Source organism: Pantherophis guttatus, chromosome 1, assembly GCF_059756535.1.
Source record: "Pantherophis guttatus breed Tessera chromosome 1, ASM5975653v1, whole genome shotgun sequence".
NCBI classification, from domain to species: domain Eukaryota; kingdom Metazoa; phylum Chordata; class Lepidosauria; order Squamata; family Colubridae; genus Pantherophis; species Pantherophis guttatus.
This window is the reverse complement of record NC_142063.1, coordinates 259,575,041-259,588,477: the sequence shown is the minus strand read 5'-3', so window position 1 is coordinate 259,588,477 and position 13,437 is coordinate 259,575,041. Positions and strand designations below refer to the sequence as shown.

At 36.5% G+C, this 13,437-nt stretch overlaps 1 protein-coding gene across 3 annotated transcripts in view; it reads right to left on the bottom strand.

Moving 5' to 3' along the window:
• TNFAIP3 (TNF alpha induced protein 3) overlaps positions 1-12,747 on the bottom strand; it is a 51,432-nt gene extending 38,685 nt beyond the window's left edge. For all 3 annotated transcript variants that reach the window (XR_004591718.3, XM_034418893.3, XM_034418892.3), the window contains exons 1-5: positions 12,329-12,747; positions 5,848-6,160; positions 2,624-2,814; positions 951-1,098; positions 216-386 (exon numbers count right to left, since the gene is read on the bottom strand). Coding sequence is in view for 2 of the 3 variants with exons in the window: in XM_034418893.3 (XP_034274784.2) it covers positions 216-386; positions 951-1,098; positions 2,624-2,814; positions 5,848-6,145 (808 nt within the window). In the remaining variant the exon portion in view is untranslated. The remainder of the gene's footprint in view (positions 1-215; positions 387-950; positions 1,099-2,623; positions 2,815-5,847; positions 6,161-12,328) is intronic.
• Between the last annotated feature and the right edge of the window lie 690 nt (positions 12,748-13,437).

Here is a 13,437-nt window from a genome sequence, read left to right as displayed (position 1 = left end):
ATCTTCATCCAAACAACCAATGATGTAAATAAAAGTCAAGTAATGGCAGTAGTCAGGTATAAGCAAATGATGAAAAATATTGGGAATTCTAAACCAGGCAAATAACCTGTCTAAAGTGACTGTAACAATTCAAAATAGGTTTGGGGCTGTCAGCTTGGAAGGCAGAGGGAACAGGAAAATGGAAGAACAATATAGTCTGGTATTCAAATGCATACCTGGCCCACTATCCTTCAGAATGACCAAAGGAGTGAAGTGCATACTGTCGTAAGCAAGAATGATAGGATATCGATAACAGTCGTCTGCTGACCAATGGAGAGGCAGATAAATTCCACCAACGTTCAGAGGGGAAAAGCTGGAACCTGACTGCAAACTTCTGAGCATTTTATCTATAAGAAAAGATAAACAGGTTGAGTTAATATTAGGCTCCTCTATATTAATTTCTAAAGATTCATCAGTACATAAACAACTCAGTGTGACAATAACTTAACACCAGTTGATTTCGGGAGAATGAAGGCTGGAAAGTGAGTAAAGTAATATTGTATATGGTTGGGTAGGTGGGGGATTTGGTGCATTTTTTTTATGCCTAGTTTAGAACAGATATATAGTAATTCTAATGTTTTCCTTAGGAAGCCATGCTGGGTTTTTTTTAACCATCAAAGGGGATTCCAAAAGTTGGGGAAAAGAAGCCTGGGAGCCACCTCTGGCAACCCTGCTCTAAAACCTTGATTGCACATTGTAGTAATGAATGAATATGGGACAGAGGGAAGAATTGCTGTTGATCCCTTAATGAATGAATATTGGGAAAGAGGGAAGGTTTGGGGTCAAATTATGAAATACCACTTGTCCTTCTTAGGCAATTATTATGTGGAGGGATGATAACACATATACACAAGTATGAGCACATAAAATGGGGTCTTAGAAGTATTGCTATTATGTCCATCAATTCTTACCTGCAACAACTATGATGGGGCGCCTTAAGATGTTAGCAAGGACAAATATATGGATTTCTTCCAGACAGGTATACTGAAGGCCTGTGTGGGCAACTGATGTTTCTGCAGATGCCATTTTAATAAGATTGTCCCATTCATCATCCCAGTTCTAATGTAGAAAAATAAGATGCATCAGGAATCATCATGCAACACTGAAGCCTTCGCACATCAGAAATACAGTTAAATACAGTTTTCTTCTGCTACAAATCAAATCATTTTATAGCATAGTCATGTTGAAAGATTGAAGTATTGATAAATTCATTATTGAGGGGGGAAAATCATTCTTTATTTATAATCAGAACTAATCAAGTGGTTATTTTTAATCTCATTCCCAATCATTTTTCTGGAAATTAGTTCTAAACATGAGTCTGAACATTGGTATTATTATTGTTGTTGTTGTTGTTGTTATTATTATTATTCATATTTCTATGCTGCCCACTCTCCAAGGACTCTGGGCGGCTTACACCAAAGACAGTATACTAAGTAGCATATTGCCCCCAACAATCTGGGTCCTCATTTTACCCACCTCGGAAGGATGGAAGGCGGAGTCAACCTTGAGCTGGTGAGATTTGATCCGCTGATCTGCTGAACTAGCAGTCAGCTGAAGTAGCTGCAGTACTGCACTCTAACCACTGCGCCACCTCGGCTCTTTATTGTTTTTAAATAGCGTTCCTACATACTACGTTATTTTATATTCTATTCATGTCCCAAAAGGATGAATGAGTCTAATCTACCCCTATAGCTATCTTATGGACCAGCATGACATGATGGTGAAGAAATGTGTCATGCATCATAATGGTACCAGCTCACAACAATCTGGGCAAGAGGTGAGCAGAGACATGATATTCTGCTGTTGCTTGGATCAAGGTATTTCAGCGATCAAGAAAGGGCCCTAATTAGCAAAATGATTTTTTTTTAAAAATCTGGGACTACTCCTTTCAGAGCCCATCACAGACAGAAATAGTACTTGGCACTTCTACATTAATTTCCAGTGAAACAAATAATCAGACTAGTGACTATTTATAAGGATGCCAATTCAGGACTGAACATCATTCTGTCTGCTAGGGGAGGATGGGACAGCTCATCTAAGCTACTGCTTCTAGTTAGGCAAACTGGTGATAAAGGAGGGAAAATGGCTAGATATTCTTAGGAAGATTTGCATGGATAACCATCAGCAATCTGCACAGGGAAGCTGAAAACAGGATTAAATATTCAGCTGGCACAGACTCTGTAATGGAAGAGGTATGACCATACTGCATATTCCCAAAAGGCAGGAATTAAAAAAAAAAAACATAATTGTTTTCGTTTTTCATTTTTACTACTGCAGTAATGGTGTATTTCTCCATAATAGGAAAAACAGACAAACGCCAACTTTGTAAGATGTGGGTGGTCCATGGAAATAACCCAAATTGGGGGAGGTTACTTAGTCTGGAAACTCCACAATAGTGAAACTCTTTGGTAATGAATTGAGCAATCCAGTAAAGTTATAGGATTAAAATGTTTTAACTGGTAGTTGGCTCCGCAATTTTACTTTCTTAATTGTGTCCCATCATGTGTAATTACCACAAGGAATCACAACCTGAGGATATCAAAATTTGAAACATTCTTCCCTTACATAAACTGAATTACCTTACCCTGGTATCATAGCAAAGTCCTGTTGCCACAAATTCCTGTGATTTAAGTGTTTCTCTCTGCCAGCGCAGTTTAAAATTGCATGTATCAGCTTCTTTAAGTACACTAAACAATGTTTTTCTCAGAAGCAGGTCAACGTCTTGGACACCCCACATATACTGGGAAGCAGCGTGCATGAGACAATTTCCATCTCCTATAGGAAAATAAACGATTAAGATATTCAAATATACATTACAAAATATAAGAAAATCATATCAATATATGTAATGACAATATTGAACAAGGGACTCTAATGGGATGCTGTAGCGTGCAGCAAACTGTAACAGATTTGTTGCTTTTTCTTTTGATGTACACAGAATCCTGGTTGATAAGCACACATGGTGGGACAGGCAGGAAGTTATAATGCAGCTATTAATCTGAATTATCAGGAAAAAGTGAATTTAGATGCTGATGCAAGCATTAGCTTTCCAAGTATTTTAAAATATTACATCTCTTTGTTTCATACGCCTTTATCAAGATTTGAAAATTAATTTTTGGGTACTTTTTAATGCCTGCTTGCTTATTTTGCTACTGTATACAACTATGCTGTAAAAAAATCCTAGGTGTCATTTTGTATTTCTTCATATTATAGATTAGTAATAAGAGGAAGGTTTATAAAACCATTTTTAAAGTACTATGTTCAGTAGTAAATAAACTAATATCTCAGCTTTTTTAAGAACCTAATCCGGTTTTTCCCCCCCTTCCCTGCTTGTTCAATTTAGGACAATTCACGGAAGGCATTTTCAGTGGTGTAGTAAGCTTTTTTCAGTAAGTATATAAAAGGGTTTAAATACAAGAGTAGAAAAAAAAATAACGAATGATATGAAATGCTGATTTACAGGCTTCTGGCTCTGCAAAGCAGAAAAATATGGCATAGAGGTAGGACAATTATTATTACATCCTTTAAAAAAATTCCCTGTGCAAAATCTAGAGCAAAGATAAGAAGTTTTTTCCCTGTATATGCTTGTTTTCAGTTCTTTATTGAGAACTAGCAGTCCAAAATTCCCTAAGCAACATTTGGAATTCCCCAGTGTTAAGTTATTTGACTAGCAATTGAGTAACAGCTATTGTACTTCTTGTTCTGATGTACAGACATTTGAACTGTGAAGTACACACTGGACTTTCCAAGTGGGTGTGGTTAGGTTATGCTGGAATGCCTATTCATTAGAGAAGCGAAATTACTAGTTAGTAGATCTTGGAATCTTTTAAAATGACATGCTTTCCTTCAGTCATTGTCTTTTAGATTAACAAACCTGTGTGAGGTATTTGTAGCAACATCCCCATTTCTACGACTGCATTTAATATTTGCACTCCATTTATTAAAACTAACTTTACTACAACTGTAGGAGCATTTATTTTCTTGTTCTCAAAATGAATAATACAATTTCCATGCAATAAAAATCCATATAGTTCTGTAAGAATGACAACTTATAGTTATACTGAAGGTGCAAAAACTTCTTTTACAAATCTTGTCATTATCTCCACAGGGAAGATAATGCCCTTATAGACTCCTTCATATGCTTGGAGTCCTCAGATATCTTCTGATTCCCCTATCACCTGCATTCTCAATATTCCCCATTCCAGATACACTGAAATATGCCCAATATGTTTTGCTTCTGATGTGTAGCATCATTTACTGCCAATGGTCAGAAAAATGCCCATGATAGGCATCCCAAGGTTAATGCTCTCCAAATATGGACTACAAGTTCCACTTCTCCAATCAAGGGGGGCAGTTTTGTCTAATAGACCACCAGAAGGCATTAGGTGAGAAGGAGGCCTTGGAGAGTCAACTGAAAGCATAGGACAACTGAAAGCATAAGAACAGCTGTAGGGCAGCAGTATCCATGGAAGAGGGAGTTAGGCCAAAGCAGGCAAGATAGCAGACATAATGTCACACTCCAAACTCCGCCCTTTTTATGTGTGTCAATGTTGCATATGCATTCAACAGGACAGTACCATGGCCTCCATTAGCTGTTTTGACACCACGCCTACACTCTTCAGAGACTGCCATGCATTAACTCCTTGAATAAAACTTTCAATGCAGAAACCTGGAGGAATGTAGATAAGTGACAGAAAGATTTCTATATTGGAATACGGTAGCCAATGAAAAGAGAGTTGCCTTCGTCTGAGATGAATCTGCCAGTTCTAGCACTCTACCTAAAAATGAACCTTTTTAAATTTCTTTTTCTAAATTCATCACAACACACAGTATTAACAACAAGTGACCCAATTCATTTTATAAAACTTCACAGTCCCATCAAGGGCCCTGATTCTCTGAGTAAGACTATACTGTAGAGCTGGATAAGTCAACAACAGCAAGATAATTTTGGGATAAAAATTGGGAATTTGGGACAAAAATGGTGATTATAGACATTTTAGGAAATGCAAACATGAAGCTAGGTGAGCAAAATACAAATACTCTTTTCATGTATTTATTTGTGCATATATCTTTCAAATACTGTCTAGTTCAAACCACTTCCTATGTAATGTTTCAGCCACTTAATTGGACATAAAGCTAAAGTTTAGAGAGATTATACTGGAAACACTGAAACTGAGAAAGATACGAGAACACCAATGAAGCTTTCTGACAAAGCATTGATCTGAAATTTGTATTAACTTCATAGAAGGCATTGTCTAATATTTTTGCCCACAGATAAATTCGTTTCAATTAATCCACCTCCTTGTTAAATCTGAACAGCTCTGGGTGGCACCATGAACAATAATGGAAGAAACGATTGTAAATTAGCATTCAAATGCCTTTTGCCTATATTTGGCATGATTGTGGGGAAACTCAGGGTACCTGTTGCTCTAACAAACCTATGATTTTGAACATAATATTGGATTTCTAAGAAATTAATATAACTTATTCTTAGGAGCCCATTTTATATTAGACATGCATTTTAATTTTGAAAAGGAGAAAACGGCTCATTTGTGTATGTTTTAAACGTACTTTCCTTTAAACAGGGCTCATTCAAGGTCCATTGTTGGAATGATTATAGTAAATGGTATCAGTTAGCCACTACTGACTCACCTGGTACCCTTCTGATGCATTACATCAACCATATGAGAATATCGACATTTGGGAAGGAACTAACATTTGGGATGGAACAGAATTGAAAATACTACATGTTACTTTTACACTGCCAGAACAATCTCAATTTACAGTTATACCATGAACCTGACTTACCATTAGTCTTCAGCGGCATAAGTTTTTTAACTTCTCGACACCAGTTTAACTTCTTTTGGCGTTCCAGTGAGTTTTGGGTTGCTTGGTCAATTAGAGATTTTTGAAGAAGCTTCTGAAAAGGCGGGCAAAAATGACACATCCTGAAGATCTCTATGGTGTATCTATGCATAGTTTTAAAATGCTGGATAATTCCATTGTTGTATTTGACAAGGTCTTCAGACATCAATTCTCTTATCTTCACAGCTTTCAGCATGTTGCTCAAATATAAAGCTTGAGGAATGATCTGTGATCCAGCCATTCTGTACGAAGAAACCTACAAGAGAACAACACTAGTTATTCATGGCTTGCTTTACCTCACAAAATGTGTCCTAAATGCCCTGTCTAATGCAAGCATGTAACAAGCAGTACTGTAGGTCACTTTTAAATATTTGCATCTTCATGTGGTTTATCATGAATTTTAATCAAACACTTACTTTCTGTGGGAAAAGAAATCTGTACCTAAGGGATATCCTTAGATGATGTCAATTCTAGAGATACTACGGTTGAGTGTACCTAACACAGCAGAACCGAAGAGCCATAATTATTCAGCTGTAAATCTTTCTGATGACAATGAATTTCCTTTTAGTTTAGAATCCCCCCATATATTTTTTTCCATTCCACATTCTCCCTCACATGGTCTGGTGACTTTGGGGATTTTTTTTTTTTTTAGTAGCACATGGCATAGCTTGAATTGCCCATCTTTAATTATATACTGCAATCTGAAACACTAGACATCATTATTAGGATGGCATGGGTAATACTGTCCACTATTTGAATAACCAGAACAACTTTAAAGAATACAGGTAGTCCTCGACCTACAACAGTTCGTTTAGTGACCATTTGAAATTACAACGACACTGAAAAAAAGTGACATGACCATTTATCACACTTATGACCCTGGCAGAATCCCTATGTGATTTACATTTGGATGCTTGCCAACTGGTTCATATTTATGATGGTTGTAGTGTCTCGGGGTCACGTGATCACTTTTTGCGGCCTTCTGACAAGCACAGTCAATGGGGAAGCCAGATTCACTTAACAACCGTGTTACTAATTTAACAACTTCAGTGATTCACTTAACAAATGTGACAAGAAAATGGGGCAAAACTCACTTAGCAAATTTCTCACTTAGCAACATATGTTGGGCTCAATTGTGGTCATACATTCAGGATTACCTGTATTTAAGGTCACCATCTTAAAAGAAAGACTACTTTTCCACGGATTATTAAAAACGGATATTTCATTGAAATACAGAGGTTTCTCATTTGTTCAGCAACACTTAGACTGGAAACATTTGTCCATAAAAGGAAGTATTTATAATAGATTTTTCTCTAGGATTTTCCACCTTAGTTACAAGATTGAATTGCAATTTTAATGCTGTACATGAAGTTTAAAAACTCAGTGACCTACACTTCAGGTATTTAAAGATTCCCAGAATCTTCTGGTAAAAAATGTGGGTTTAGTTAGCTCTCATCATAACAAAATCAAATCAAAAACAGACATTCTAAGCAACAGTGAAGTGGCCATTATTTGTCCTAAAGCAAATAAGCATCAAAAGATTACTAATCCTGAATGATATAAAAGGAATAATTTGTGTTAAATATGTGTATGTCTTACAAAAGAAAATATTTTATAAGGGAAACTGTTTACAGCTGTCTTGTAAACAATATCTCTATAGGAATTGAAAACAAAGCAGTTATTGGATCAACAGAAAACTTGAGATATATAAAAAAGTTTTAATGATACCAGGTTATGATTTTATATAGAAAGCACTGCAGCTAAGCACTCAAGATGAAAACCAGATATATTTTCATTAGAGTAGACCCACAGAATCCAATTCTATTGATTTCATTTACCAAAATAAGACAAAATCTGGATTTCATTCTTAATTACACTAGAATGATAATTAAATACGTTTTTATAAAATCTATTTAAAGCATTGATGGAAATAAATGCTTAATTATGCAGAAATCGCACAATGTAATTGTGTTTTAATATTTATTTTATATGAACTATTAATAGGACAAAGTCTAAAATGTGCGAAGACAAAAAGACATCACTGTTCAGTAGAATATGTAGTAGTGATTTTCCTCCTTCTTAACAAGATCATTTTTTCCAGAATTGCATGCATATTAAGACATCTAGAATTATAAGAATTATAGTGCCTAAGACAAATATGTTTTCAATTCTAAAGTTAACAAGGGCATATAGACAGTTCCCATCTGACAGCTCTCACAAGTACATAATAGTGGAAGATGGTTTTGAGTCAATGGGAAAGTTGGTATGAATAACAATGATTACCTAAATAAGAAAAGTATGCTTAGGCCTTTAACTGGTTCTTTCCAATATTACATAATAATAAACTATCCAATTAGTTAAGTTCAATTGTGAAGCTAATTCACATTCCTGAACTGTTATCAGCAGTTCCCTTTAATGCAATCTTTGTTATGTGATTAAGTACACTGTACATCTTGAGTTTTCCAACCATCCTACTTATATTTAATCCTAGTAATTTCAATACGTTTTATTGATTTAGCAATATAAACGTATCTGCAGTTTCACCCTAAGAAAGGTTTTATCCTGGATGATGCCTGCTTTTGTTTTTCTTTCTCTTGACTGCAGAAATCTCACCAACTATTAAAAAAAAAAAAAAAAACCATTGCCTCCATATGTCGATGGAGATTCTCAGTCATCCAGGACATGGTTGTTCAAAGGTGCTTTTTCCTCCCAAAAAAAAGCATCCTTCCATCCTTCCCACCATCCAGCCAGACCTGATGAAGTATCTTGGATGAGAACCGATATCTTATTCTTCCACAAAGGAAAAAAACACAGTTCAATTGCCTTTTGGAAAAAAAAAAGCACCTTTGAAACAACCATGATCTGGATGACTGAGAATCTCCATTGACATAATTTTAAATATGTCATTTTATGTGGTGAAAAAAATAAAACTACCTTTTAAAAAATAATTGCTATCAAACTTTTAATACTTAGCAAAGTGAAAAATAGAAGCATATTATTTCTGACAATCTGGAATCCACCAAATGTGTCAGACTAAAATTCTCATCATACCTTGTCAAGATGGAACAGCATCTTGGTGGATGGATATGGTGTGAAATCTACAGTCAATCTAAAGCCAAACCAGGAAAGTACACAACTGGGAAAGGCTAGATTAAGGGATTTCAACTTCTTGACTGACCATTACAGGTAGGCTTAAAAATAGAAGAGTGATATAAATATCTATCTTGATATTCATATTAAGCTATTATACTCATTAACCACTGAGCTTGTCAGCTGGAAAGCTGACAGCCTGTGTCTGAGACCCAAACGCTGCACAACGGGTTGAATTCCCATTACTTGTCCCATCTCCAATCAGCAGTTTGAAAGCATTTAAATGCGAGTAGATAAATAGGTATTATTTTGGTGGAAAGGTAACAGTGTTCTGTGTGCCTCAGTGTATAGTCATGCTAGCGACATGACCACAGAAGTGCCTTCGGACAATGCTGGCTCCCTCGGAGGTGAGCAATTCCCCTTAGAGTCAGAATCAGTTGGACAGGGGTAACATTTATCTTTACCTTTAAATAGCACAAGAGAATTCTAGCTTCTAATATCTAGTAATTGTAGCTATGCATAAAGGAAAATTATAGTAAATTGGACCATTTGTCCAACACTGGCAGCAGCTTAATCTGGATGAAAATAAAAACTGGAATCAAATCAGAGCACATCATGAACCTCTTCATGTCCACTAAGAAATTAGTTCCAAAACACTCAATGAATTTTATTTTAAAAGGAAGTGATTGATCAAGGTATGATGTAAAAATAGACTGATGAAACTAAACAGAACTGACTATGATTTGGTCACATTACTTGGCACTTAAATATAAGCTTCTAGGTTTCTAGTACTTTTACCAAAGTCTTAAGGCCACAATTTTGGCTTTCTGAACTCCTACGAGTCAATTCTATTCCACATTTTGGGAAATATTCTCACACCTCAACCTGTTGAGAGTTTCCTGATTATTGCTGGTAAAAAACTGAATGAGTAAATAAATAAAGCACATTTATTGGACTGTCTCAATTGCCTACAGTTAAAGTTCTCACTACAAATTCTTGATTCTACTGTCTATGTTATCAGTTGCCATCCCTAAGCATCTGTATGAGGCTCGCCTTTTAAACAGAAAATATTTGATTATCTTTCCCTGACATATACATATCTACTATTTTCTGTGAAGTTATTGAGACTTATTTCCAGGTAAAAGGTTTAGAATTGCAGTCTGTAGTAAAGCAGCACCAAAAAAATGTTTGTACCTAAATAATAAGTTTCTCTATAATTTTCTTCCTGGCCAACTTTTAGGTTTGTTTCTAAGATGTAATTCCTGTCTCTCATATATGGGAAATAAATTAGAAACTATCCATTGCTAAAATGGACAGTTGTGACCACCAAACATTACCTGCCAAGATAAGGTACTCTTAGGAATTGGGATGTTAGGGCTAACCATATCTGATTGCAAATATTTGAGCAAATTACATTTCTGTATCTCTTTGCTACTGTTTACTGGTTACCTGGAATTTTTGTAGTTCAGTTTTAATAGTCCTAGATGATATTTTAATCTTTGAAATTTCCAGGTAGGGGTGGGCAAGATCCCTGTCGAAAGTACATATTTAACTAATTACTTAACTAACTATAAGGAAATTACCTATGTTCCATAGATCATAATTCTGTTATTTGATCTGACAATAATAAAGATAACCCAGCTATTTCCCTAAAAAGTTTTTTTCCAAATCTAATTATGGTAAATATTATGGACTACATCAAACCCAGACATGCAACTAAAACTGTTTTAGTTCTGTGAGTTGTATTGGCCTGTATATCCATAGTTTGAAGACTTATTCATAAAACTTCTACAGTCTCATTAGCAGTTATTAGGCAGAATGCATAAGCAACCTTAAGCAGCTAAATTGGCATGAGGCAATTTTTAATATTTATTATTGTATAACTATTATTCAGGGAAAAGAAAAAAAATCTTTGTGTCAATGTAACTTGACCAACTTTGCATAAAATGAGTATTATATTGGCTGCTCTGTCTCGGGCAGCAAATTATCCTAAATAAATAATTATATAAAGAGCTAACAATCACTGTTAAGGGATCTGAATTTCAGCTACAACCTTTTGAAAGGTTTTATGGAAAAACTAACAGAATTCCTTCACTTCAATGGGACTTCCTTTCCTATAAGTAGGATTATATGTTATTTTTTTTATTTTATTTTTTTGCAACAGTGGCACATTTATCCATTTTTGTAATATAATATAGTATAATTATAGTATAGTTATATACTATTATACTATTAAACATAATAGTATAATTATCATTAAAAAGATATACCTGCATATTGTTACATCTTGTGATATTACACCTTGTAATATCCAAATATAATATGCATTCTTTAAAAAATGCATCCTATTAAAAAATAGAGAATACTTGTTTCATAACCATTTGTAGGAGCTGTCATACTCTTATGTAACTTTATAGAACAAACTAGTATAACTTGTACATTTGTAGTTCTTGCTGCAAAAGTTTATTTGTACCAGAGTTCAACCCCACGTTATCTTCAGTACTAAATCCAACTTCTATTATCTATAAACTAATGAAAGTTTCTCTCAGCCTAAGCCAAAGAGCGATCCACTTTGAATATGACATTGCTTTATGGATATGTTTCCATTAAGTCAAAATTGGAAGAACTGGTGTGATAACACTTACAGATATTTTTAAATGGGGAGGAGAGTGCATCAACTATATTTATATTTTTCTATAATATAAATACATCTGAGTTTCCCCACTTGACTAAGCACCTGTCTTCAGCAAGCCTGGTCTAGCTTTCTTTATAGTTCAGTTCCCTAACTGTGCAATTATTACATTAGGCTGAATTTTTATTTCTTGGAAGAAAATTGCCTTGAATTCACTGGGAATTGTGTTCTGAGCAATTTATTTATTTATTTGAAAAATGTATTAGCCGCCCATCCAACAAGGCAACTCTGCACAACTAATACCATTCAGAGACCTCCAAGAGCTGAATGAAATAAGGTCCAACAACACACCCTGCAACTCTGATGTACACAAAAGATAAGGAAATCCTTTGATCATCTTCATAAGCTTTTTCCAAAATCCAAACACTTCTGCATTAAATCATAAAGAATGGAGGGAAACAGGCTTCTTCGTTTCTACTTAAGGACTGCCCCATAATGCTAAATTTCATTGATTCCAAAGCGACCTCTTCTCTCCACCTCCCCCCCCCAATTGGTAGAAAAGCATCTCCCAACACCAGACAAGCCAACTCCATTTACGCACTATTGTGCAGCCTCCAGGCTGGAGCCAACCATCCCCCCTATTCCTCTCCGACCATCTGCCCGAAGCAGCTTCGCAGAATCAGAACCGGACACAGAACTTACCCGGATCGTTCGGAAGAAAGACCCCGCAATCTCAATATAAACGAGTCAGGCGTTGGGCGATGCAATTTGGGCAGCCATGAATCCCAATCCCGTCCTTTGAGCGCTTTAGGATGATGGTTCCCTTGGCTCAACCACTCGGCTCCTCCTCTTGCTCTCTGCCACCGCGCTTGCCAAGAGTTGCAAAGAGATTCTGGGTCGGTTCGACCAGGACTATCTGTTTTTCCTTCTGTTGGTAAGGAGGAAAACGGCAAGTCTCTCCTCCGTCCCGTCCACCCCCCTCTCAAAGTTCCATAATGGGGATTTCCACATCGGCCGCCAAGGGATTTTCCGAGGTGACACCCCTGCCTGGGCAAGAACAACAGCTGCTTGAAAGAGCATCGGCTGGGCGCGATGCGGCTCGGGAGTCTCCAGGGGGCGCTGGAGACGCGAAAGACGCGGCGCATGAGCAGACCGGCACGTGATGTCCTGGATTGTCGTCATCCGCAGCCGGTCTGACCTGGTTAAAACCTTTTTTTTCTCTCCGGCTGGGTTTCTCCCAGATGAGTCACGGAGTGCCTTTGCCGCCCCCCCCCCCATTCTCTTTTATTTGAAAGGCGTGTTTAATTGATTTGTAAGGGAGGTGGGGGAGCCGTTTGCTTTCCCCCACCCCTCCTCACTTTATGTTTTAGTGACCCGGAACAGCATTCACACGAACCATATGCCGTAGGAAAATCCCAGAAGGCGTAGGTTGAGGACCTGAGATCTTTCCAGCAGCTGCATTGGTCTCAGAGAAGATGGGATATGTCGTTAAAGCAATAGAAATCGTGGGGTCACTGGAGGTTTTTAAGAAGAGACTAGTCAGCCACATATCTGAAATGGTATAGGTTCTCCTGCTTGAGCAGGGGGCTGGACTAGAAGACCTCCAAGGTCCCTTCCAAATTCTATTCTATTCTATTCTATTCTATTCTATTCTATTCTATTCTATTCTATTCTATTCTATTCTATTCTATTCTATTCTATTCTATTCTATTCTATTCTATTCCATTCCATTCCATTCCATTCCATTCCATTCCATTCTATCATTGTTTTACTATGTCTACTTCATTGGAACATGAAAAGGGAGACAGACG